Source organism: Pristis pectinata, chromosome 22 (genome assembly GCF_009764475.1).
Source record: "Pristis pectinata isolate sPriPec2 chromosome 22, sPriPec2.1.pri, whole genome shotgun sequence".
Classification (NCBI taxonomy): Eukaryota; Metazoa; Chordata; class Chondrichthyes; order Rhinopristiformes; family Pristidae; genus Pristis; species Pristis pectinata.
The window spans coordinates 33,128,204-33,154,873 of NC_067426.1; the positions used below are offsets into that span (position 1 = coordinate 33,128,204).

The 26,670-nt window shown below is 40.6% G+C and overlaps 1 protein-coding gene across 5 annotated transcripts in view; it reads right to left on the reverse strand.

Annotated features, from left to right (window-relative positions):
* The window catches only part of LOC127581597 (KH domain-containing, RNA-binding, signal transduction-associated protein 2-like), a 46,137-nt gene extending 19,690 nt beyond the window's left edge, over positions 1-26,447 (reverse strand). For 2 of the 5 annotated variants that reach the window (XR_007957974.1, XR_007957973.1), the window contains exons 1-10: positions 26,270-26,447; positions 19,140-19,261; positions 15,198-15,314; positions 14,379-14,525; positions 10,215-10,336; positions 9,160-9,403; positions 6,364-6,431; positions 5,244-5,302; positions 4,001-4,177; positions 947-1,006 (exon numbers count right to left, since the gene is read on the reverse strand). Coding sequence is in view for 2 of the 5 variants with exons in the window: in XM_052036090.1 (XP_051892050.1) it covers positions 4,083-4,177; positions 5,244-5,302; positions 6,364-6,431; positions 9,160-9,403; positions 10,215-10,336; positions 14,379-14,525; positions 15,198-15,314; positions 19,140-19,261; positions 26,270-26,432 (1,137 nt within the window). In the remaining 3 variants the exon portion in view is untranslated. Of the gene's footprint in view, positions 1-946; positions 1,007-2,011; positions 4,178-5,243; positions 5,303-6,363; positions 6,432-9,159; positions 9,404-10,214; positions 10,337-14,378; positions 14,526-15,197; positions 15,315-19,139; positions 19,262-26,269 lie in introns of those variants that run through there. The other 3 variants (XR_007957975.1, XM_052036092.1, XM_052036090.1) reach the window with 3 other exon arrangements.
* Positions 26,448-26,670: the final 223 nt, after the last annotated feature.

Sequence of the window (26,670 nt, forward strand, 5' to 3'; positions counted from 1 at the left end):
AGGCATTCAATGTAATATAATTTTAAAATGTCTTATTCCTGCTTTCTTAATCAATCCAAACAATTTCCCAACAGATGTTAGACTAACTGCCTTGCCCCAATTTAAAACAGGTTAAATTTGCAGTTCTCCTGCCCCAATAGACTTCCCCAGAAGACAAATACTTGAAACAAATACTTACATTATCACTGTGATCACTCTTTTTAAAACCCACGGACTCACTTGCATCCATCAGCTTCATCCAGCATCTTTTCTACTATAACTGTTAAAACACTTCCTTTATTGCTTTCAGATTTTCTACTATTGGGATCTTTAGTGTCTACCCTGTAGATACAAAAGTTGTTCCAAGTCTCTGCCATTTCTATATTTCACATTAATTCTTCAGTCTCCTCCTCTAAGGACCTAACTTTGCACTTTTTATTTATCTGTAGTGCTGTTTATCAACTTTTCTTGCACAATTACCACTTCCTTCCTCTGTTTTGTGATCCAATTTTTGTAGCACAAGCTTTTCTTTTCCTAATTATACCCAAGCTAAACTTCAGTTTGAGAAGGATGGTCCACCCTTGCCTATGATTTTGTTGAAAATACTTTGAAATGTCTGCCACCCTGAATTTACTATGTTTTAATTTTATTTTCCCACTACAGCTCTGATCCATTCTGAGGTAGCGTTATAGATACAAAAGGGAAAAAAAAAGGTCAACAACATAAATCTGGCAGTTATATGAAAAGGGTTTCCATCTCAATAAATCTGAGATGCCTAGATCACCCTGAGCAAATACATAAAGCAGCTACCTCTTCTGAAAGTAGATCTTTTCCAGAGACCAGTCTGAGGCAAACTAAATAGTTTTCTTCACTCAGACTTTTTGGCGACTAGGGCACCATAAATTAAGCATATTGGAAACAGGTCTTTATTAGAATAGCATGGAAATATACATTCATTCATACATACCCAACAAGACTTCTCAACTTTCCATGGGTGTAGAATTCAGCAGGGCTTGCTACCCTATGCCTGTGAAAGGAAAGAAACAGGTAAGCATTCCAGTTTGGGATGGACACAAGGTGAACAGTTTGAGTACTTCCATGCACACTAGATTTACATCACACAAGGGCAGCATGCAACTCAAGCTTTTACAAATAGTAACAAACTTCAGATTTAAAGATTGGAAAATAGATAAAGTAAAAAAATTAGTCTTAAATAGGCAAAATCTAATGCATTTTATTACTGCTTGAGGACAAAAATCAAATTTCTTTTAAAGTTTTACCTGGACTGATCTACTTTTTGTGTGCTTTGTTTCAAGTTTTAATAGCATTCAGCGTTTAGCAAGAGTTGCATTACATTCATGTTATGATGGGCAAATTTAGACTCTTTAATCAAGACAGGGTTAAAACAGAACAAGTTTATCACTAGTTAACACTAATTAGAAATTTATTTGCCTATTTTCCTATTTTAATGTTTGGAAGTTTACATTTTTAAACCATTTATAACTATAATAGTTACCAAGAAAGGTTGTATATACACATCAGTGCCTTAAAATTAGAGATTTAGCATTACGGTTACCTTGTGCATTTTGCGAGGTGGTTAAGGTTTAGTCATCCGTCCTGCGATATATTCCTTTAAAAAAATCAGCCATCATCTTTCATTTCACCATAAAGACATTGAGCCCTGTAAACTGACTGGGATTGCCGAGACTCAGTCACATTAACACTGAAAATTGCAAATACATTTTAAAACTCAGTATAGAAAGACATTAACTTTTTTGTATTCATTAACCTTGTGTGTTTTTTTTGTTTGGTGTTTGTTAACTGACATCGGTTATTAGACTCCAAATACTGCAGTGCTCAGGACCCCCGTTTGGCAAAATATCAAACGTACGATTTTAACGGTGTTAGTCACAATATAGAATCTACAAGGAATATTTTGTCTTTTAACAGTTTTATGGCGAAACAGTGGTCTTACCTCTATCTTCTTTATGTTTTGTTCACATAAAATGCAGGCATAAAAAAGTCCGCTATATTTATTTTAGCAAGATGAAACCATTTGTGTGTTTATTTCACCGTTTCTGTACATATTAACCAAAATACATGCAACAGGTTTAACCGGTTTTCTTTTAACTTTCAACTCAATCCAAGGACTTTAACCAAACTATTTTTTTTGGTAAAATGAAATCATTAGAACAACAAGGTCTTTAAATTTATAGTGAAAGTGTTTATTGTACTGCAGGAAAAAAAAGTTTTATTTCTAAGGAAGAGAGGGAATTCGGTTTAGTTCTATACAAAAGAATTGAACTTTATTGACAAACTGCTGCAAGTGTGTCTGACAAATGTTTAGCTACCTATTTAGGCAGGCTCACACAAGGAGTGTAATGCATATTTATGTCCAGGCACAGATTAAAGATAACAGACAATTGTGGCTATAAACTTCCAACTACACACATGAACTCAAGTTTAGCTGCAACATCCCTTTTTACATTAGCAGAAAGGCCCTCTTGAAGATCGCCATAAGCACAGAGGGAAATGGAAAAAGTAGTAATGATGGAGAATGGGGAATGGAATGAAGAAAATCCACTAGCTTTCAGAATTATTTCTGACATGATGGACCATAAAATTTAGGTAAATGTTCAACTCTTAAGTTACTAAAAATGCTTGAATATAAAGATCCCAGCTACCCAAACACTTGACACTTTTTGTACAAAATGATAGACACCCTCTATGAAATGCAAGTTGCTACAGATCCAACTAAACACTGCTTCAACATAAAAACCCTGAAGCACATGCCCAAAACCTATCCACAAGTAAATATAATGGTGTCAAAAGTCCTTCAAAATTTTTCCTTTGACATCACTAATGTTCAGTATATACTGTGGAAACATGCATAACTGCTTCTGAAGTCAAGTAACCTCAAGTTCATGGAAGATCAGCTGGGGAAGAAAGAAAAGATCTCCCTACTCCCACCAGCTGAAATTACTGCAGTTTTTGCAAGGTTTCCTGGCAGGGCTGACAATTACATTACTGAAGCTCCTCATCCAGTAACCCAAATTTAAATAAAATGCTAAGGAACATAAGAGCTGACAGCAGACACTGGGAGCTGAATGACTGACAGACTCTGTTTGAGAATAAATTGCAATTTCAAGTACACATTTATGTACTTGCCATAATCAACCCATACCAAAAAACCAAGATGGCATTCTACTCCAAGAGGCCAAGCTGGCATATACTGAACAATCCCATTTATAATGAGCAAGGAATGCAACCAAGCTTTCTGCAAGCTGGAAGCAAAATTTAAAAAATTATTTACATTGACAATATATTTCCCTTCCACCAGAAGTGAAAATGTTGCCTTGGGGAATTCCAATGGATCGTTAACATGTCAACCTTGGGAGGGTCTTTGGAAAAAAGAGAAATCAAGATCAATTGTACACAACATCCCTTTATAAAAATCCTAAAGATTTGCACTCTTGGTTAAGAGGTCCTTTATCTGACACTGAAACACTAATTAGGCTTAAAATAGTATTTGGGGCCTGCATAAATCCACTAAGAATAGATTGTAGCAAAGAGACTGGCAAAGCTTCATTAATATGTATAATTCTGCAGGGAGACAGAAGGTGAATGGAATGTGGCGAAGATTTGATTTGACAGGTTTGAAATGCAGCTTATATAATCCAATGGGATTCTGCAACTCCAAAGATCAGTTAAAACATTGTCTAAACTGAATCAACAGAAATGTCTAAGTAAACAGGCCTAAAAAAACCTACACAGCAGAATGAAATTCAAATGGCAAATAAAAGCCATCTTTACATGTACATGTAAATTGACAGATGCGCCAACAGTATAAAAACAAAAACAAAGCATTCTAATCATTTGGATTCAGCTAGAACTCACTGCTCACTAATTTATTGAAACAATCATGCCAGAGTTGCACTATCATGGATTTTAATTATCTAAACATGTACATAAATCAGTCCACCCAATAAATTTCCAGAGTAGAAAACAAATGGACTATTACTTGTCTCACAGTTGATAACAAGATGGTGACCACAGAAGACTGAAGCAATTTATAAGGACGCACACATGGTAGGAGGCTGGTCTTAGTATCGCCCATAGGGATGTTCTCTGTACATTCCCTTCAGTGGCCTTGCTGGTGCCTTCCTGCTTGTTCGTCCTGCATTCCATTCCTCCTGACCTGTATTTTAGTATGTTTACATTAGACAGGTTAGTATCCAATGTGCAAAACATCTAAATTCACTGCAACCTGGTGCAGCCATATCCTTCAACTGCCCTTAGAAAACATTACAGCCAACCAGTGAACAGTGCGCCAACCAGTGAGCATTGCTTCTGACATTCAACTGCATTTCAAAAATCAGGTGACTTATTTTTTTAAATGAGTAACCAGAGAATTCAGGAGTTGTACATCAATGAATTGCCATCACAGATAAAGATGGTCACAGATTATAATAAGTCCTCCAGAATAATCAAGCAAATTTAATGCAACCCTTCTGAAGTGTAAAAGGAATCTGAAGTACAATGTGATTAAAACCATGATATCACATGAATGCCAAGTTCATAAAATGGAAGTGAAAACATTTCTGGCTAAATTAGTCAACTGCCCCTCAAGAACTAAAAGGACATCAAAGAACAGGAAAAACAAAATGGACTTGCATGTGCAAACAGAGTAAACAGTTATTTATATCAAGACCACACATGGCACCTAAATGTAAGTGACAAGTTAATTGAAACTTTCATGATGGCATTCACTTAATTCTTGGGAAGTGGAGTTATGGTGCAGGCCTCAAGGCTAGAGCGGCTGAATGGCTTACTTCAGTTTCTACACACCAGTTTCTGAGTGCACAATACATTCCCACCAATCTAACCCTATTTTACCTTGAATACAATTTCTGAACATAACTTCATTTTATCAAGGCAGGCGAGAGCTACAAATGGTAGGCTAGAAAAAGAATAAAGGCACCAGAGGAAATTGAGCAGTTTGGCAACTTGTACTTAATGCCTGAAGGTCAAAAGAAAAACCTCTGTAGGTTGATGAGAGGAATAATGACCTGTCAAATAATTTAGTTTACTGCATTTGGTATGACTTATAATGTGACAATAGACCACATTCAAACCAAGTAAAAATTCAACACTTGGCAATCATACAATACAGCAAGACAGAATAAAATTGGTTTTTAAACCTTAAAAACACATTAATCTACCATTGGATCAGCTATAAAAAGGTGCAAATGCAATTCACTCACCATAATCATCATATGTGTCCTGCACTTCACCATGTCCATAGTCAAAATATTCAGCGTCGCTGCAAACAGAATATCAAGTGTCACCAGATAATGCACTGAAGCTTTGGAAGCAAACAGCTGTGTGTTTTGCTTTTGGTTCCATATTGCAATGTTATATCATCAAATAATGCTCTGGCTTGTTTTTAAAATAATAGTTTTCTTCAGTGACTGAAGCATCAAAATTCCACAAATAGCACTGACCACAAAATTTCAGATCCAAATCCTAACGTGCAGTGCATTCTTCAACTCCAAACACATGGAGGATGATGAACTACAAACATGATTTGGACAAGCAGCTTCTGCTTTAAATCTTCTTTCAAAAACCAAAGCATTTAAGAAATTAAAAAAAAATACAAGATATGCAACCTGTGTTATCAATGTATTTTAATAATGACTTTCAAAATGCAGGAATTGTGCATAGACTATTGAGCAATTGCACTATGAGTGTACAAAATACATGGAGGTATTTCTGGGCAACACGTATGGTGCAGGGATGGGGGTGAGGTAGTAAGAGACCTGGATCAGTAAAACCACGAGCAACAAAGTTGATTCATTATTAACCAGAAATAGCCAATTTTTCCAAAAAACAAATGCTCCCAAAACAAATTAAACATCAAAAAAATTAAATTCTACCTCAAATTTAATGCTACAGAAAACTATGGATCCATTATTCCACACTATGGTGTCAGTAGAGAAAATTGTGATCCCAGAATATGGGTCACTAATGCAGAACAAAGCAACAACCAGGTTTTTGGAGAGAACCATATGAATGTTTCATTCAGCAGACACCAGTTTAGAAGTGGGATTATACACCTTCCAGAGTCATAGTTTTAGGAAATCTGATATCAATGCAATAAAAACACAATCAAAGTGATAACAAATGTACCTCAGACTAACATGCATTAACCAATCCCTATTAGAGAAGAATAAATTTAGTTGAGTGCTGTGGCTTTCAATAATGGAAAGACCCCACATAACACTGCATTATACAAAACCAAAGTACCATGCAAATCCTAGCTGAAGAGTGCAAATATCTTTATGAACTGAACTATTAAATTTATCAACAGCAGACCCCACTTACCCCTGGGCTTGATCATAATAGTTTTCGTAACTATCATAATTTTGCTCTGAATAGCCATCATCATAGCCCTGCAATGTTTAAAAACAAGTTGGGTTACTCACAGGCTTATTAGAAAGTAGTCTAGTTAAAATGGTGAAGAACAATTGTCACCGTCTCTCCAGAGCAAGACATAACCTGTTCGGATCTAAAATTTGTGTTATTTTTAAAATTTAGTACCTGCAATACTATTGTGTAGAGCTATTTATAAATCACACAAGGGAAATGAGACCCAGGCACAACTATACAGGATTACAATGCACAGATGTGTGGATGCAAATGCTGCAAGGAAATATAAATGGCGAGAGGCCTACATACAGAACACAAGAGCAGGGCGGTCAGCTGGGCCATAATGAATGCATACACCTCTGGTCAATATACTAGAGCAAGGATGAGAAAGGTACACAGAAGACACTTAAATGGGGGATGTTGCCAGAGCTACAAGAAATTTACAAGGAGATACTACTTAAGATGCTGAAAGATACCTCTTCTTTGGAAGAACTGGTACAAGGAGAAATGCAAACAGAGTTGCATAAAAGTAAGATGTCTAGGTAGAATGAACAGGTAGAACCAATTTCCCTTGAGCAGAAAGGTTAATTATCAGAGGAAACAGACTTGTTAATTGGTAGAATAATTAGAGAATTGAGGCAAACCTGTTCACCCAAATACTAACAGGTATCTGCCTCAAAGAGTGGTGAAGGCAGCAACACATTACACTCAACTGCCCATCCATGTACTGTTTGAGTAATAACTCAAAGCTATCCTAACCATATTCTAAAGATAAACAGCTATATCTTAAGCATCATCTTGCAAGCAAATATGAACATGGTGGAAAAATCAAGAAATGTGGCATTGATTTCCATTATTATATACTTAATATACTAGCTCTAGACTCTACATAAATACATTCCACTATACTTTGCACTAACTATGATTAGGTGGCAGGCTGTGGTTCACTGCAGGTACTCAAGCAATTCAGAGACATTACTAGATACGTCAGATTCATAAAAAGTAGCCACAAAAGGTGTTTTCTCTGATATTATCAGTTACAATAGCCTAGTTTTACTTTAAGGCTGACCATAAAAGTAGACATGGATATAAGCATAGATCAACAGCTCCTTTAGGGAATTACAGCTTTCAGCACCAGTTAGCCTCTCAATTCTGTGCAGCTTATCCCATATGGACCTGGCAATACTTTACTGGAAAATGCACAATCCTATTATTTGGGGCATTGAGGAAAAAGACCTAATATAATGGGAACTTGAGCCACAGGTTGTATCTTTTGACAATATCTCACATGGCTGTCCCATTATATATTAATGATTTAGACTTAAATGTTGGGAGGCACAATAAAGGTGCTTAACAGATGATATCAGAAAAAAAAAATCAGCCCTGTAGTTGGCAAAAAGGAGAGATTTAGCCATCAACATACAGCCTGGTCAGTTAGGCATAGAAATACGAAGTAATGCATTTGGGGAAAGGGGAGGTGGCAGCAACGCAAGGGAAAACTGATAAATGGGAGGAACAAAAACCTTGGAGTACACTTATAGGTGGTATAAAGAAACAAGGGATGCTTTCCTTCATAAAATACATGAGCAGATAGGTTGTGCTAGAATCATTGAATTCTTGTTAGGCCACAGTTTGAATTACATTACAGGAAAGATGTGATTACACTGAAGAGGGCACCAGGGAAGCAAGCAAGAATGTTGACAGGCCTGGAAAACTGTAGCTACAAGGATTAGATAAGCTGGTGTTACTTTCTTTGGAACAGGCGAGTTTAAGGGGAGGCATCACTGGGGTATATACAAAATTGAGGGGTCTACATACTCTACATAGAAATGACCTACTTCCTTTAACAGATGGGTCAAAAAAAAACAAGGGGGGGGCATGCACTTAACCCACTTAATCTTCTAATTACAGTGGAGTGAGGAATTTCAGCCCCCACCAGAGGGCAGAAGTGATCTGGAATATTGCCTGAAAGGACAGTAATCCCGATCTCATTTAGAAATACTTACAAATGTGCTTGAAGTTTTGATGTGCATTGGGAGGGGTGAACTGGACAGCACATCTGACCAGCACAGACACAAATGGGATTAATGGCATCCTGCTGCATCTCAAATTTTGCAATTTCTTGATCTCCAATCTAAGCTACATTTGATTGTGCAGTTCTGGTTGCCGCATTACAGGAACAATGTGAAGGCTTTGGAGAGGGTTCAGAAGTAGTTCACCAGGACGTTACCTAGATTGGAGAATATTAGCTATAAGGGGAGATTGGACAAATTTGGATTGTTTTCTCTGGAGCATCAAACGCTGAGATGAGAACTGATAGAAGTATATAAAATTATGAGAGGCACAGATAAGGTAGATAGTCAAAGTCCTTCCCCCCTCCACCAAGAGTAGAAATGTCAAATACTAAAGTGCATAGCTTTAAAGGTGAGGGTGGGAAGTTTAAAGGAGATTTATCGGTCATGCATTTTTTTTGTATGAAGAGATTGGTAGGTGCCTAGAGCATGCTGTCAGGGAAAGTGGTGGAAGCAGATAAGATAGCAACATTTAGGAGGCATTTAGACAGGCACCTGAACAGGTGGGAAATAGAGGGATATAGACCAAGTGCAGGCAGATGTGCAGCTTAAATTGGCATCATGGACAGAAGGGCTGTACTGATGTAAATAGATGACAGGCCATACATCACTAACCCTACATAAAAATGCATCCCAACATACACTCCAAACTTCATTGCAGCATGTTTGAGGGGCTTACATATTCATCATAGCTGTCTTGAGCAGGCGGTGGGTGCAGTGGTTGTCTGTACACCGCAGGTGTCCCTCGAGTACGAGGTGCTGGGGCACCCCTCTGTGCTGGGGTGGCACCACGCCCAGTTGTCACTTCTCTGCGGCCTCCTGGTGCTCCTCTCACTGCTGCTCCACGCGTCATTGCACCTCGTGGTCCGTACTGCGGGGAAGGAGGAGGTGGTGCGACACCACGGCCCCTACCAAGAAACACACTATACTTGAATAGATCAGCCAGCTGTTGAAATGGTGCAAAGTAAATCCTTTAACTACAAGCTCAAATAAACAGGACACAAGCTTCCCCACTCTTAATCAACAGAATCCAAAAGAATTTTGAAATGTGCTTCTGGCACAATTGTGGCTGGTGATTTATCCAGTCCACAAGACTTGTAACAAATCAGCAGTTTATTTAATAAGTGGAACATCCATGAGGCAGTCCAGGTGGAACAGTAGGTAAGCTCCCTCCCAAAAATGCAGAGAATTGGCAATAAGTATTCATGAAAATTTGTGTCACAGGAACTATGGGAAAAGTTTCAATGATGTGATGCAATACTGAATGGATGTTAATGCTCAATTTGTAAGCATACCTTCATTTGGTTGCCACAGCTGTAACTCTGAGATAGATGCTGTACAACTCTGGAGGTGCACACACATTTTTATGCAAAAAGAGTTAAGTCTTGAAGATGTACAATTTTATTTTTTCCAGTCAAGCCTTGTGTATGCATGCCCATGCAGGAAGGGAGGAAAATGTGGAAGTGTTTAAAAAGGTTATCTCTAAGAAGATGCACAATAACAGCCTCATGAAGATGGGTATGGAGATAGTGAAGTACTTGGTGTGGCACTACAAAAAGAAACAAGGAAGGTTATGCAGTCAGGTTTGAAGCTGTTCAACAAATCAGATGATTTAAACAAGCCCACACTAAGGATGGAAGGGAAATAAATGATGTTTACAATAAATGAGGCAACCCTACTGGACTATTATATCCCTAGCAATAACTCTTTCCACAACACTTTTAAAATTTTTACCTTGCAAGTGGTACAGGTGGAGCGCCTCGGGCACGTACAGCTCTCCCACGGGATGCATCTTGTCCGCCATTCAAGTATGCCAGCTCAGTTAGCTGCTCCTGCCTTATTTCATCATTGTAGTCCTGTCAACACAAGACATGATTACAAATCAATAATAGATAATTACATGTTAAACCATTTCAACATCAGTCTGAATGACATAATTCAAGTTCTGCCAATTCTGCCTATGTATTTAAGTTCTGACCAACTAAACAACTACAATATTTCATGACTTCCTCACACACCTCTTTTGTGGTTGGATTGGGGTTGCTTACTCTCCTAGGCACAAATGTCTCTGACAACAGTTCCTGCACATCCTGCAATTTTACATTCAACTTTAAAAAAGCTCCAGGAAATACCCATGTTTTCCTTCTCACGTGCAAGTCAGAATGCTCACAACATAGTTTTAAAATTCATTCACTGCACCAAAACTAAATTTTATCCCTTTCAAAATGACAAGCACCTTGGGCTAAATAGTTCATCTAGACCAGGCAGTTCACAGTGAAAGTTATCCAAAATATAGGAAACAGATGGTGCACCTAACCTCCAGATCAGATTTTGTTTAGCCTGTCACCATGACAGCTACAAGCCATGCTATGGGCCTACCAACTTTATTAACCTTATTATGATTGACAAGTGAAATTTACCCTGAAGTTACAAAAGACCCTGAAGTTCTCCACAAAAAGTTTAATTCTCACATAGCTGGCAAAATGCATAAATTCTCTCACATCAAGAATATCTTCAAGAGGTGGTGCCTCAAGAAGGCAGCATCCATCATTAAGGACCCTCACCATCTGGGACATGCCCTCTTCTTAATACTACCATCAGGGAGGAGGTACAGGAGCCTGAAGACCCACACTCCACAATTCAGCAGCAGCTTCTTCCCTTCTGTCATGAATGGTCCATGAACACTACCTCATTGTTCCTTTTTTTTTGCACTATTTTGTAATTTATAGTTTTATGTCTTTGCACTGTACTGCTGCTGCAAAACAACAAATTTCATGTCATACAAGACAGTGATAATAAATCCAACTCTTGAGCATTAAACCAAAATAACCAACCTGGTATCTCCTCCTCTCAGACCAAGAGCATGTACAACGTACAGTATACTCTTATCTATCCAGCATCCATGGGGAATTGGGAGCAGGGGTGATGGCTGTATGAATAAGCCAGTTGGATGAGAAATGCTCAAAAATATTACTGTACATCACACATTCAATACACGAGCATTTAAATCAGTAAACTACATCTCTTACCCTATTAAATAATATTTTACACTGCAATTCTACATTAAGGCTAAACAGTATTAATGTAAAAAAAACAGCAAAAGTAAATCAAATGACTACTCACCATCACATGAAGTCCCAAATTTTCACAGAATGTTGATGCTAATTAGCCTACAATTGCACTGCTCTTACATACAAACTAAAAATCTTTTCACACTTATTTTGCATGAAATAAAATTCACTTAACATTATGAAATTGCTTAATATTCTTATAAATTTACAGCCATTGCACAAGAATTCCAGATGTGCAAAAACTAGATAAATCAAGAGGCCAAACAGTATTGCCATGTGTGTATTTATATCATGAATCTACCTGGAAGAGCTGAGCCACATAGTACACTCCAAAGAATTAGGTTGGAAAGACAAGACCAATTATCACAATGAATAATCGAATCTCATGGCAAAGGCAGCCATTCAGCTATGCTGTAGCTAACTTTGAGAGAGATTCAATTTGGTCCAACACTAATCAAAAACAGTGAGGAAAATCATGATCAACAAGACTGGTTTTAAAGATGGGTTTTCAAGATGGAAGTAATTAAGCTAATTGAAAAAAGATCCCAATTGCAAGGTGAAAGGGAACTAAGGGAGGCAGATTTGCATAGCTTTGAAGGTTGTAGCATGAAGTGGCACACCATCTTTAATTTAGCAGGAAGGTGGTATTCAATATGTACTGACAACCATTTTGGTTTTACTTTCTCATCACGCTTTACAATATTTTGTTATTCATTTTAACTACCTCCAAAAGTATGGCAGACCACCAAAATATAGGCTTTTTTTAAAATAACAGCAGAAAGTCAATTAACTTTGTGAATGAAGTTTCAGTAGAAAATTAAATCCCTAAATTTTTTGGATTGAATAAATTTAATCTATCAAGTCCCATTCAATCTAATTTCTTCTTTCATCCATCCAGAGTTGACTCAGCTTTTTCCATATGGAAAAGGAAGTTAATAGTATGTTTTTGTGATTTATTCATTGATAACTGTTTTTCATCTTTTGAACAATTGTCTAACAAATACAATTTGCCTAGATCACACTTCTTTCGATATTTGCAAATTAGAAATGTTTTTAAAAGCTACTATACCCTCTTTTCCCACACCTTACAAAACTGAAATTACGGAAAAAATTTTTGGTTTTAATCCTTGTCAGAAGGGCTTGATAGCAGTAATTTATGATTTAATTATGAAAATTCATTCAGAACCACTGGACAAAATTAAGAATGAATGGGAAAGTGAACTCTGGACATCTATACCTACAGAGACTTGGAAGAAAATTCTTCATTTAATTAATACATCTTCAATGTGTGCCAGACATTCTTTGATACAGTTTAAGGTAGTTCACAGGACCCATATGTCAAAAGATAAGCTAGCTCGTTTTTATCAACATATAAATCCTATGTGACAGATGTAAATCGAATGTGGCTTCTTTGACACGTTTTGGTCCTGTCCTCTTGGAAAAATATTGGAAAGATATTTTTAAACATTATTTCAAATGTATTGAAGATTGATTTACAACCTCATCCTATCACTGCAATTTTTGGTTTACCAAGGATAGAATCTGGCCATCTATCTGCCTCCACTAACCGTATGATTGCCTTTGTTACATTAATGGCCAAACGATCCATTTTGCTTAAATGGAAGGATCCAATACCCCCTACTACTTTTCAATGGTTCTCTCAAACTATATCATGTTTAAACTTGGAAAAAATTAGGAGTGGTACTGTTGATCCTTCGCTTAAATTTGAGGCAGTTTGGAGTCCATTCATTCAATATTTTCACATGATATAGATCCCCTTATAATAACCTTTCAATTTAGAGAAACAGAGTTGACGACATAATATTGCTCTGTTTCTATTGAGAAATTTTAGTCCAGTTTTTTTCCCCCGTTTTTTGAATTTTTTTTTTCTTTAGCTTAGTTTGGTTTGATATATTGTTTATAATTTTTCTTATTGTTTTGGGGATTTTTTTCTCTTTTATATTTTATAGTAAATGTTTCTCTTATATTCATTCACTAACAGATCGTTGGATCTACAGATTTTTTTATATACTTTATTGTTCTTAATGATTATCCATGTCATGATTGTTCTCCTGATTTCTTTGTATTACATGTATAAACATTGATATATTAATCTGTATTAATTTGAAAACTAATAAAAAGATTGAAAAAGAAAGAAAATTGAATCCCAAATCCAGGTTATTGGTTTTTCTCTTGACAATGTTTCTCTGCCCATATTTAAGCCACATTGGCAAAGTTCATGTCTGCACAGTGTGTGAAAATAGATTTCTCACTTTTGAAGTACAATTTAAACAGTAGAAACTGTTCTTGTACAAATCAGAACTAGACCACCCCTCCCCTAAATAATCACTTTGCATGAAAATTCCATTTAATGACATTTAACCAAGTGTAGAAATTCTGAATTTAGGCAAGTCCCACCTCCCTGTCAACAATAGTACACTCTGATGCACTTCATCCTATAGTTAAATACCTTAATTAGTTGATAAATAATTTTGTCCTTTGTCCAAAAGCAGAAACGATGTAGTTGAAAGTTATCATATTCACCCCAGATTTAAGTTAAACAAAACTGCAACTTCCTCCTTCCCCCATCTTGATGGCTATCATTAATCCAAAAGCAATTGACATCTTAACCTTCACTTGGCTGCCAGCTACAGGACAGAAAGGTTAACAGAGGTAGAAAGTAGGGCAATGAGCAGCTCTTGCAATCTCATTATACTCCCACTGATGTAGCAATCATTCCATTCACACCCTGGGATGATCAGTGCAATGAGGTAAAGCAGAAGCATGAAACTCTCACTTGGAAACAAAGCTGAGAAACAGCACTTACGGGTATGAGAAATTTTTTCAGCTCCTCCATAGCATGGTACATTCGTGAATAGGCTTCAGTTGGAGGTGCAAAGACTTCAACAAGAACGTGCAGATCACTGTTCAAGTGTGCATACTTAGCTTCTCCTCCTTTACGGAGCTCATCTTCCTGAAATGAGAAAAACAACAAGCATGATAGATCAAAGCACAATCACTGATTAACTGCCAAATGACTACTTTCAAGATTATCAGCAAACTGTTGTACAAGAGATGATGTCACATGTGGTACTAAGGATTTTACACTAAAATGGACACTAGTACTGTTACACAAGTATATTGATACTGGCCTATCAGTGTCTTTAGTGTTCTTGAGTTTAACTAATTCAGGGAAGGAAACAACCAAATTCAATACTGTCCTCCCCAAACTAGGCATGCAATTATCAAAAACACTGGATAAAATCTTAAAGTGTTCTCCTCCCCACCTTGCTCGCATAACAAAAGCCAATTTTAATTGTCCCTACCAGCAAGTGAACAGATTGAGGTCAAATCTGACAGTGTTCTCCAAATAGCAATCAGATGCAACACAAGTTACAACATTTTCGTACCTGCAATACCTCAACAACAGTTCACTCAACTTGCATCAAGTGACCCAAGAGACCCATCAAACATCTGACACGTTTACAAAAGACTGTTACAGCTAAAGAAATGGTGTTATCCAATTGCACAGAAGTGAACTTGAAGCCCAATTTCCTTTTTCTGGTTCCATCATTTATCCAGAGATGAAGTTTACATCCAATTGCCATTCCAATAAGCTTATTCAATTTCTCCCAAGTATTCTTACCTTGGCCTTATCTCTCATTGAGCCTTTCCCAAGGATGGACATTTTTGTGCCAGTGTCCTCCTGTAACCGCTTCAATGAATTTCCTCTTGGTCCAAGTAGTTTCCCTACAAAGTTGAACTGCAGAAATATTAAATATTAATGCAAAACTATATTGTAACAGTGACTAGACTTCAAACATACTGGTTGCGAAGTGCTTTAGGATATTAACAAATTGGGTTATTATTGTCACATGTACCAAGGTACAGTGAAAAACTTTGCTTTGCATGCCAGCCATACAGATCATTTCATCACAGTGCATAGATTGATATCAAGGCCATGAAAGACAGGACAATACAAATCCACAGAGTCTATGTATGATATTTAATTAACCATGCAAGAATGATGACTAAAGAACATGCTATTAGGAGTCCCAGGAACAGGCTATTCCTGGGTAACAAAACGGTTCTTTTTACAGACATTCTTAAGTCAATTTTGTCCACAAGTCTGAAAATAGACTAGATGAAAAAAAAATCACTATATGTTAACCATACCTCCAATGTGTTGTAATGAATGACATCAAAAGTACCTATACTGATATGAACAATTACTAAGTGGAGAGAGAGGGGTGGAAACTAGTTCTGTCGTTCACAGGAACGAGCATATGCATGTACACTGGACTTTTGAATTTAATAATATTGTGGGAGCTCATTCATATGCAAGTGTATCCCCAAGTCCAGCATTTGTAACCCAAGACCAGCCTGTATCTTAAAATAAAAAGTGGCACTAACTTGAAGGTGCAAACAACTAAATATGCACATCAACAATGTGATATGTAATCCAGACCGAGCTGTGCCACCAACCAAGCTGTTACAACAAAGCTACCACACCAGTATCCAACTGATAAAGACAGAGGAGTTCCTTCTTAATATTCACAAGCAGGACAAATCCAATCTGGGCAATAACTTGCTCTACCTGCCTGCTTGAGATTAAAAGGAAATGATTACAGTCATTGCCCATGCTCTTAAATAACATTTACAAACAACCCAGTTTCAGCTGAAGAGCCACCTGGTTCCAGATTTCATTACAGCCTTGATCCAAAAGCTCTGAGCAGAACCAAAATCCAGAGACAGGGTTAGAGTGACTGTCTTTAGTAGCTATTCAGGATCTGACCAATACCATTAGCAACAAATTATTAAATCAAAACAAAAATGATTGTGGTTATCATTGCAACCCCATGACATCACTGCAGAATCTTAGGGCAGTGCCCTATACTTGTTATGGAGAGATGGCAATTGATGAAGTGGGGATATTTGCTGACAAATGCCCCACACTCAATTGAATTCACACCTCCTCAGTTGCTGACAAAGCCCATGTCTTTGCACCTGGATAACTTTCAGTTTGGGATTGATTAGGCAATAATCTCCAAGAACAAAACCTAAGCACCTCCATTCATGAGCATCAGCATCTTACAGCTAGAAGGGGGCATGAGAAGTCCTTGGCGAGTAGGATCAAGGAAAACTCCAAAGCGTGCTACACAAATGTGAAGAATAGGAGGATGACCAATCAGGGATAAAGGAGGAAACATGTGCCTGGAGTCAGAAGAGGTAGGGGAGGTCCTCAATGAATACTTTGTTTCAGTATTCACTAGAGAGAGACCTTGACAATTGCGAGGATGGCGTACAAAAGGCCGATATGCTAGGGCACGTAGACGTGAGGAAAGAGGATGTGCTGGAACTTTTGAAAAACATTAGGATAGCTAAGTCACTGGGGATGGATGGGATATATCCAAGGTTATTATGGTAAGCGAGGGAAGAGATTGCTGTGCCTTTGGCAATTATCTTTGTGCCCTCACTGGCCATAGGAGTAGTGCCAGATGATTGGAGGGTGGCAGATTTGTTCCTTTGTTTAAGAAAGGGAGTAGGGATAACCCTGGGAATTACAGACCAGTGAGTTTTACTTGGTGGTGGCAAATTACTGGAGAAGATTCTTAGAGACAGGATTTATGGGCATTTAGAGAAGCATAGACTGATTAGGGACAGTCAGCATGGCTTTTTGGGGGGGGGGGGGAGGTGCAGGTTGGGCAGGTCGTGCCTCACGAGCCTGACTGAATTCTTTGAGGATGTGACAAAGCACATTGATAAAGCTAGAGCAGTGGATGTGGTGTACATGGATTTTAGTAAGGCGTTTGATAAGGTTCCTCATGGAAGGCTCATTCAGAAAGTCAGAAGGCATGGGATCCAGGGAAACTTGGCTGTGTGGATTCAGAATTTGCTCGCTCATAGAAGACAGAGGGTGGTGGTAGATGGAGCGTATTCTGCCTGGAGGTTGGTAACCAGTGGTGTTCCACAGTGATCTGTTCTGGGACTCTGATTTTTATAAATGACTTAGATGACGATGTGGAAGGGTGGGTTAGCAAGTTTGCTGATGATACAAAGGTTGGTGGTGTTGTGGATTGTGTAGAAGGTTGCTGTAGATTACAAGAGGATATTGATAGGATGCAGAGCTGGGCTGAGAAGTGGCAGATGGAGTTCAACCTAGAAAAGTGTGAAGTGATACACTTTGGAAGATCAAATTTGAAGGCAGATTAGAAGGTTAATGGCAGGACTCATAGCAGTGTGGAGGAACAGAGGGATTTTGGGGTTCACATCCATGGATCCCTCAAGGTTGCCGCACAGGTCGATAGGGTTGTTAAGGTGTATGATGAGTTGGCCTTCATTAGTCAGGATATTGAATTCAAGAGGCACAAGGTAATGTTGCAGCTCTACAGAACTCTGGTTAGACCACACTTGGAGTATTGTGTTCAGCTCTGGTCACCTCATTATAGGAAGGATGTGGAAGCTTTAGAGAGGGTGCAGAGGAGATTTACCAGGATGCTGCCTGGATTGGAGAGCATGGCTTATGAGGATAGGTTGAGTGAGCTAGGTCTTTTCTCTTTGGAGGAGGATGATGAGAGGAGACTTGATTGAGGTGTACAAGATGATAAGAGGCATAGATTGAGTGGACAGTCAGAGACTTTTTCCCCCAGGGCGACAATGGCTAACATGAGGGGGCAAAAATGATTGGAGGAAGATACAAGGGGGATGTCAGGGGCAAGTATTTTTTTTTAAAAAACAGTGGGTGCGTGGAATGCACTGCTGGCAGAGGTTGCGGGGGGGTAGATACATTAGGGACATTTACGAGACTTAGACACATGAATGATAGAGAAATGGAAGGCTCTGTGGGAGGGAAGGGTTAGATAGATCTTAGAGCAGGATAAGATGTTGGCACAACATTATGGGCCAAAGGGCCTGTACGGTGCTGTGATGTTCTATGAAACTATACCTTCAACATCCTGGAGGTCACAGTCAACAAGAAACTTAACCGCACAAGCTACATAAATATTGTAATGTTGCAAACATGTTAGAGGCTGTATACTGTGCTGCGACTCACTCACCTTCAGGCTCCCAAAACCCTTTTGATAAGGTATAAATTAGAAGTATGTGAGAATTTTGCCTGAATGAGTGCAGCTTTAAGAGGCAACTCCAAACACCCAGGACAAAACATCCCTCGAGCAATAATATCAAGGCAGCAATTAGGAACAACAAACAGTGGTCTTTCTGACAATGCCCAAATCCCATGAAAATAATTGGTTTTAATTTTCATCTAACACCTACTATATGAAGCATCAAGATTGGCATGAATTATCAATTTTCACAACCCACCACTCCCTAAATTACCTGTTAATCTCTCCCGACACTGAGGTCTACTTTCTTATAGTTACAGAGAACATGATTTGCTCTTGAAACGAACAAGTGGTTGGAACAAAGCATATCACATTTTCACTGCTCAACAGTGGATGTACAGCTTTTTCCTGCAATAAATGACAGATTTTCCTCCCCCAGTCCAAAACCCTACTCTGGGAACTATCCAACTTTCAAACTGGGGGGTCAACTAAAAGACATGCAGCCCATGAAAACCTCTTACCTTTGGGAACTGTGCAACTGGTATCAGGCATCGCTCAGAAAGCTTGATGTTTTTCTGTGTCAGAACATCAAGGAATCTCTTTTCATCTTCTTTTTTCTCTCCCTTCTGAACCTTTTCAATTTCTGCAAATTTGAAAAACAAACTAATTAGAAGTGTTTCTACCAAATTCATGTTATGGTGACCATGAAAAAGGCACTGAAAACCTTCAGCAGAAAACAAATAGAGGAACAGAGTCTTCAGTTTCACACAAGTTGTAAGATAAGATTTCTTTATTAGTCACATGTACATCGAAACACACAGTGAAATACATCTTTTTGCATAGTGATTTGGGATGGGGGGCGCAGCCCGCAAGTGTCGCCATGCTTCCGGCGCCAACATAGCATGCCCACAACTTCCTAACCCGTATGTCTTCCGGAATATGGGAGGAAACTGGAGCACCTGGAGGAAACCCACACAGACACGGGGAGAACGTACAAACTCCTTACAGACAGTGGCCAGATTTGAACCCGGGTCTCTGGTGCCTTAAAACATTATGCTAACCACTATGCTACTGTGCCTGCCTATGTTATTTTATGTTATTCTACAAACCCATTAACCTCAATGCACCCTTTTAATCCGCAAGCATGAAGAAGGACGCGGGCTCTGGGAGGTTGGAGACAAGAACATGGAACAAAGTCTAGCAACGTGAAGGGGCACTTAGGACCCAAGCATTGTGGCAGAAAAGTGGAAAGGAGAAACTTCTGTCATGACCAAGAACACCAGCCCATCAAAATTAAGGCTAGGATACACAGGATATCTAGGATACAGTTTCCATACACCACCACTTTCTTTTTCTTTTATCAGCAATCACAGGAGAAATGTACACTTTTATGTAACAATGATTAGAATCAGAATCAGGTCTATTATCACTGACATGTCATGAAATTTGTTTTGTGGCAGTGCAAGACAAAGACTACGAGTTACAAAAATAGTGTAAAAGAGAAGTAACAAGGTAGCTTGCTTAAACAGTTTTAAGACAACAAATCACCATATTCAAACTATATCAAACCTTGGAAATTGCAAAACTAAATTATTAAAAACTCCTAAAACCCCCTCAAAGGATCAAGATAACCTTGTGACCAGTCAAACCATAAATATTGATATTGCCAAGCACAAGCCTTTCCCCTCTGAACGTATAATCTGCTTTGGAGGATTTGCACATTTAAAAAAAACACAAAACAGGGTTCCTCTTGCTATTCTTTCCCCACACCTTCCCCCTCCCAACTGTTCTGCATAAGTACAGAGCATTTTGATACAAATTTCATTGTATTTCAGAAACAACCACTGGCAGATCTTCAAGAGAGAGACATGACAAAACATTTAAAGGTGGACCAATCTAAAGTAATAACTGCACATAACCATTACTATAATCTGTTTCTCCTTAAATCACACAAAAAGAGCATTTTGCACTCATCTCAAAAGAGAATACATCAGATAACAGAGCTTTAAGAGTATCACACAAGATATTTTTGAGTTGGCCTTTGTCCAATTCACAGCAAATCCTTGTTCTTGTGAATCACTCCACATCTGGAAATGTATTTGTATCATCCACAGATGAAAGGTTTAAGCCTCAATTTGGGCCAACTTCTCCACATGAAACAAGACTTCCTGCCCTGACGAGACATCTACCAGAATAAAGATGAACTCCTAAATTCAACACTAAAATAGGCCTGCATTTAGTAAATGCTCTGAGTGATCACAACCAGTCTTTCACTTACAAAGAACTCCCCTTCAAGCAGTCATCTAATACACTGCAGGGACTAATTGCAAAGACTGCATGTGCCATAAAAAATAAATGGCACCATCACAAGACCCAAAACAGATGCGAAGTACTAGCATAGTGGGTTTTTAAATAATACATTGGATCCTTGCCAAGTTTGTCCATTAATTTGTGTATGCTTCCCCCTACATCTTTATCTATCATCTCCTTTAACAATATGCTGGACATGTACATTCACTGAAACTACTATCACTACATGCCCAACATTCTAAACTCTTCCATTTACTTCAAGAATTCTTACCAAATTTGCTGGCTACTATATGCGGTTTTAGATACAGGCTACTGTATAGTATAGCTCCAAATGTGGTTTTCAAAGCACATCTAACTGAATTCAGCATTAGGTCAGAAATAACCCGTCAGTCCTCCCCCTGAATCACTGCCAACAATGTGCCCACATTCAAACTAACCTGGTCTAAATGCAGAAGGCCGATCTCACTGGCCTTAACTGTCAGATTTGGTGTCTGAATTGTGACAGCAAGTCCAGAACTTCAGAATACACAGGCAAATTAATGGTATGCAAAGCAATGATCAAATCTTCAACAATGCAAAGATCTTTCCTTTTGGGGAAAAGGAAAGTAGTTGTAGTAGCTAGCTACCAACTACAGCCAATTCCAACAGATTGGGTAAACAAATTGAAGTAAATTTTGAGGTTTGCATCTGAGGAACTTCAGTCTCAAGGAGACACAAGAGATGGCAGTAACAAACTATCTGCTGGAGGAACTCAGCAGATTGCGCAGCATCCGTAGTGGGGTGGTGAAAGGAATCATCAACATTTCCATTCAAAACCCTGTATCAAATCCTTTCCACCCCCAAAGATGCTGCTTGACCCACTGAGCTCCTCTAGCATATTGCTTGTTATTCAGTCTTGAGACTTCTTCCTCCTGGGTGCCCCGCTGTTATGAGGCTTCATTGCAAAAGGACAGTGTGGATGATTTATTGGATAGTGGAGGTGGATTTTCAGCATCCAAGTTCAGCTTAAGATGTGTCATTTATGGCCTTAAATCTATGTATTTGTATGCATTAAATGAAAGTACTTAGGTGAAGGGAACAGTACACCCATAAAGTGCAAGTGTCAGTCACAAGTTCTGGCACCTGATAAATCAGGGTTTACTCTCAGTGACAGCAGTTGCCAAACTGATCTGAATACTCTCTTCACAACTTATGCCCCTGCAGTGTATAACTTTCATAGCATTCCACATGTAGAAGAGACTGAAGCACAGTAATAATCTGCTCTGCATTCATGGCTTATTATGTGGCTCTTGGAACTGCTGTCTAATAATCACCGTAAAGCTGTGAGAGCATTAGCATTTAACCAGCAAGGTGGTTACCATAAAGCTTGTTTGACATTTGGAGATGCCTAACAAAAATGACAACAACTAAAGTGAAAAATAATGCATGTCAAGCAGCATCTATGCTTGACGGTTAACTTTCAGTCTGCCAACTTTCATCAGAACGTGGAACAAAGCCAGAGAAAAAGAGGGAAAAGTTACTATTTAAGGGGAAGCTAAGAAATGATTAAATTATAGCAATAAAACAAAAAGAATTACATAATGAGGCAGAGCCCAGGTAGTAGAAGCCGAGGTAATTTGGCAGAGTGAATAAATCTTCAGGTGGGTGAGAGAAAATAACAGCAGGGAACTTACTAGGAAGTCAGTGGGATTTTTGAAGCCACTAGTGCCACCTGCCTTCCATCATAAAACCTTCAAATTAATAACAATTTTGAACAGTAACCTATTTAGCAGCCCCCAAATGTTGGGCAAAGGGAGCAACATACTTTAATGACATCACTGTGGTTTTTATTTGCACTTTTAAGTTTTGCAATCAGTAGCTTTCATTGTTGGATCAACATACAAGTCAGCTTTAAATCCCTTGGAGTTAACATATCAAATGACTTGTCCTGGGCCCAGCATATAGATACAGTCACAAGGAAAGCATGCCAGCGTCTTTACTTTCTTAGGAGGTTAAGCTAATCACTGAACACTAACAAACTTCTACAGATGTACTGTTGAAAGTATCCTGACTGGTTGCATCATGGCCTGGTACAGCAATTCAAATGCACAGGAACGCAAGAAGCAGCAGAGAGTAGTGACTCAGCCCAATACATCACAGGCACATCCCTCACCACTACTGGTAGTATCTACAGGAGCCACTGTCTCAAGTCAGCAACATCCAAAGATCCCCCACCATTGGAGCTATGCCACCTTTGCACAGCTACCATCAGGCAGGAGGTACAGAAGCCTGAAGTCCTACACTACCAGGTTCAAGAACAGCTACTTCCCCTCGACCATTTAGTTCTTGAACCAACCAATTAAACTACAGTTTAGCAACATTATGACCACTTTGCACTAAAATGTACTTTGTTTTTTTTGTTCTAATCATGTTCTTTCTTGTAAAATTGTGTGTAATTTGTTTATATTTTTCATGTGAATGCTGTGTGTCTGTGATGCTGCTGCAAAAGTTTTTCATTGCACCTGTGCATATATGTACTGGTGCACATGACAATAAACTTGACTGACTTCATACCACTGTCAGAAAGGTCAGGATTCAGCTTGGCAGCCTAGCCACAGGTTGAAGGACTCAACTATTAACACCACATTTAAACTAGCTACAATGCAAGGAACCAGACAGTACATGCCATTTCCAACAATTAGAAGTCAAGATGACTCTCAGTTGGTTAAGTTCATTCTGCAAGACAAATGCAACCCCCACAGAATTGCAGAAATTATCAAAGTTGCCATCACTTGATTTTTTTTTCTTAAGTCTCAACCACTTTGACCATTATTTTCTCTAAGCATACTCTTAGGTTGCTTCAGATAATACAATATTCCTGATAATATATCACCTATATAGGTGATTCGGCCCATTGAATCTCCTCTGCCATTCAATCACAGCTATTTCGTTTTGAACATCATTCTTCCACCTTCTCTCCATAACCAATCAAGAACCCATCAATCTCTGCCTTAAAATACACACAGTAACTTGGCCTCCACAGCCATCTATGACAACGAATTGCACAGATTCACCACCCTCTGGCTGAAGAAATGTTTCATCTCAGTTTTAATGGGATGTCCCTTTGTTCTGAGGCTGTGCCCTCAAATCCTAGACTCCTACTATGGAGACATCTTCCCTACGTCCATTCTACTCAGGACATTCAGTATCCTGATCTTATGCAATCTGCACCTTATTTCTTTAACACCACTTGATTTTATGAAGTTTGCAATCCATTTCCCCCTTAAATGAAAGATGATCAACCCAAAACATTGTTTATCTCTCCGCAGATGCTGTTTGACCTGCTGAGTTCGTCCAGTATTTTCCATTTTTTTTAATATGCAATAAATATCATGCCAGCCTTAGCTCAGTGGGAGCATTATTATCCAAATAAAATTTGAGAGTTCAAATTCCACCCAAGACTAGAATTCATAACAATGTACTACTGAGGTTAAATGAACACTCTGCATGCTCTCAAAAGCAAAATGTAAAATAATTCACTGCAGTTTTAAAGTCCCTCTAGATATCTTGGCCAATATTTATCCCTCAAATAATTTCATTGGCACTTGTCATCATTGCTATAATAGTGATACACTTCACTGGCTACGAAAGGCACGGAACAAAGTGGCTCATTTTTGTTATTCAATTTTAAACAGGAAAAATCCCCAAAACCTAACTTGGGCAAAACAAGAAGTCAACCGATCAACTCTAAACTATAAACGATTTTTGCTCATTTTGCTGTACGGGTTTAAAAATGAGGATATGGACCATCTAATGCACCTGAAAGGAAAGAGTATGCAAGGCTTTGGCGAAAAGGGCAAGTGAGTGGGACTAATGGGATTGCATTTGCGTAAAGCCGGTAAGGACTAGATTGGACCGGCCGAACGGCGTCCTTCCATGCAATAATTATCCTGCGAGGTGACTGCGCTTGAATCAAGTTCCTCCGTCCCTATCTTAATGATCTGACTACAACACAGAAAGTGAGCATCGGCTCAAAATGTTTAAAAAAAATCTGCGGAGTTCCAAATCAAGCTGAAGGACGTTGGTGGGTTGACCGGAGACCCAGGCGCTGCTGGTGACACCCGCCAGCAGAGGCCGGGGCCCACTCTACCTCCGCCCAAAGGCGGGAAGAACACAGGCCCCGCCCGCCCGGCGGGAGGACTCTCACCGTGGCAGGCACCGGCGGCGTCAGAGGCGGTCCGGGCGGGGGAAGAAAGAGGGGTCCGGGCGGGCGGGGGGAGAAAGGGGGAGAAAGGGGGAGAAAGAGGGAGAAAGAGGGAGAAAGAGGGAGAAAGAGGGAGAAAGAGGGAGAAAGAGGGAGAAAGAGGGGTCCGGGCGGGGGGGGGGGGAAGAGGGGGAAAGAGGGGTCCGGGCGGGCGGGGGGGGGGGGGAAAGAGGCGGAAAGAGGGGTCCGGGCGGGGGGGGGAAAGAGGCGGAAAGAGGGGTCCGGGCGGGCGGGGGGGGGGGGAAAGAGGCGGAAAGAGGGGTCCGGGCGGGCGGGGGGGTGGAAAGAGGGGTCCGGGCGGGCGGGGGGGGGGAAAAGAGGCGGAAAGAGGGGTCCGGGCGGGCGGGCGGGGGGGGGGGAAAGAGGGGTCCGGGCGGGCGGGGGGGGGGGGGAAAGAGGCGGAAAGAGGGGTCCGGGCGGGCGGGGGGGTGGAAAGAGGCGGAAAGAGGGGTCCGGGCGGGCGGGGGGGGGGAAAAGAGGCGGAAAGAGGGGTCCGGGCGGGCGGGGGGGGGGGGGGAAAGAGGCGGAAAGAGGGGTCCGGGCGGGCGGGGGGGGGGGAAAGAGGCGGAAAGAGGGGTCCGGGCGGGGGGGGGGGAAAGAGGCGGAAAGAGGGGTCCGGGCGGGGGGGGGGGGAAGAGGCGGGGGAGTCCCGGCGGGCGGGGGAAGGGAGGCGGGGAAGTCCCGGCGGGCGGGGGAAGGGAGGCGGGGGAGAGGTGTCCTGGCGGGCGGGAGGGGGCAAGAGGAGGGAGAGGAGGGGAGGGGGGTGTCCCGGCGGGAGGGGTGGGGTTCCGCCGCCAGACTCCCCTCCCCCCACCCCGCCGGCCCACACGTGCTGCACCCTTTGTTCTCCGCCGAGCCGCCCGCCCTCCTTTCCCCAGCCGCACCTGCCCCCGCCCCCGCCCCCGCCAAGCGGCGCGCTGCAGTCCAGATGCTCCAACCGGAGCCCCGGCCTTGCTGCCGGGAGCAGGGAAAGTCCGCGCACCGGGCGGAGGAAGTCCGCAGGCTTGGGGCCTACACGGCAGGCCCTGTGGGTCGGAACACCCGTTCCGCACCACCGCCTCCCTCATCCTCGCTTCCTCCCGCGGGCAGCCGACCCACCTGCCGACAGCAGCCGAGAGCCGTGCACGAAGGAGGGGTCCAGGCTGTCCCTCTCGGCCATCAGCTCGGGTAGGTATTTATCAGCCGCCATGTCTCCTCGGTCCGCGCTCGTCGTCTCACCACGCGCACTAACCGTCGTCCGACTTGGTCTGAGCCCGCCCATGGCCCGCGTCACAGCCCGCTGTGCAACATTAGAGCGCCCATAGGATATTCCTCATGTCAATCAATTTGATCCCGTATTACAATTCGTCAATCAACTGTCAATTCAGCGTTATGTTGTTCATATCACCGCCCACCCCTGTCACTTTCGCACTGGCGTACCGTATAGGTCAGATTAACCGTCAATCATATATATTCTGCCTTCTAATTCGTTACGTTGACTGTCAATTATGAACACCGCG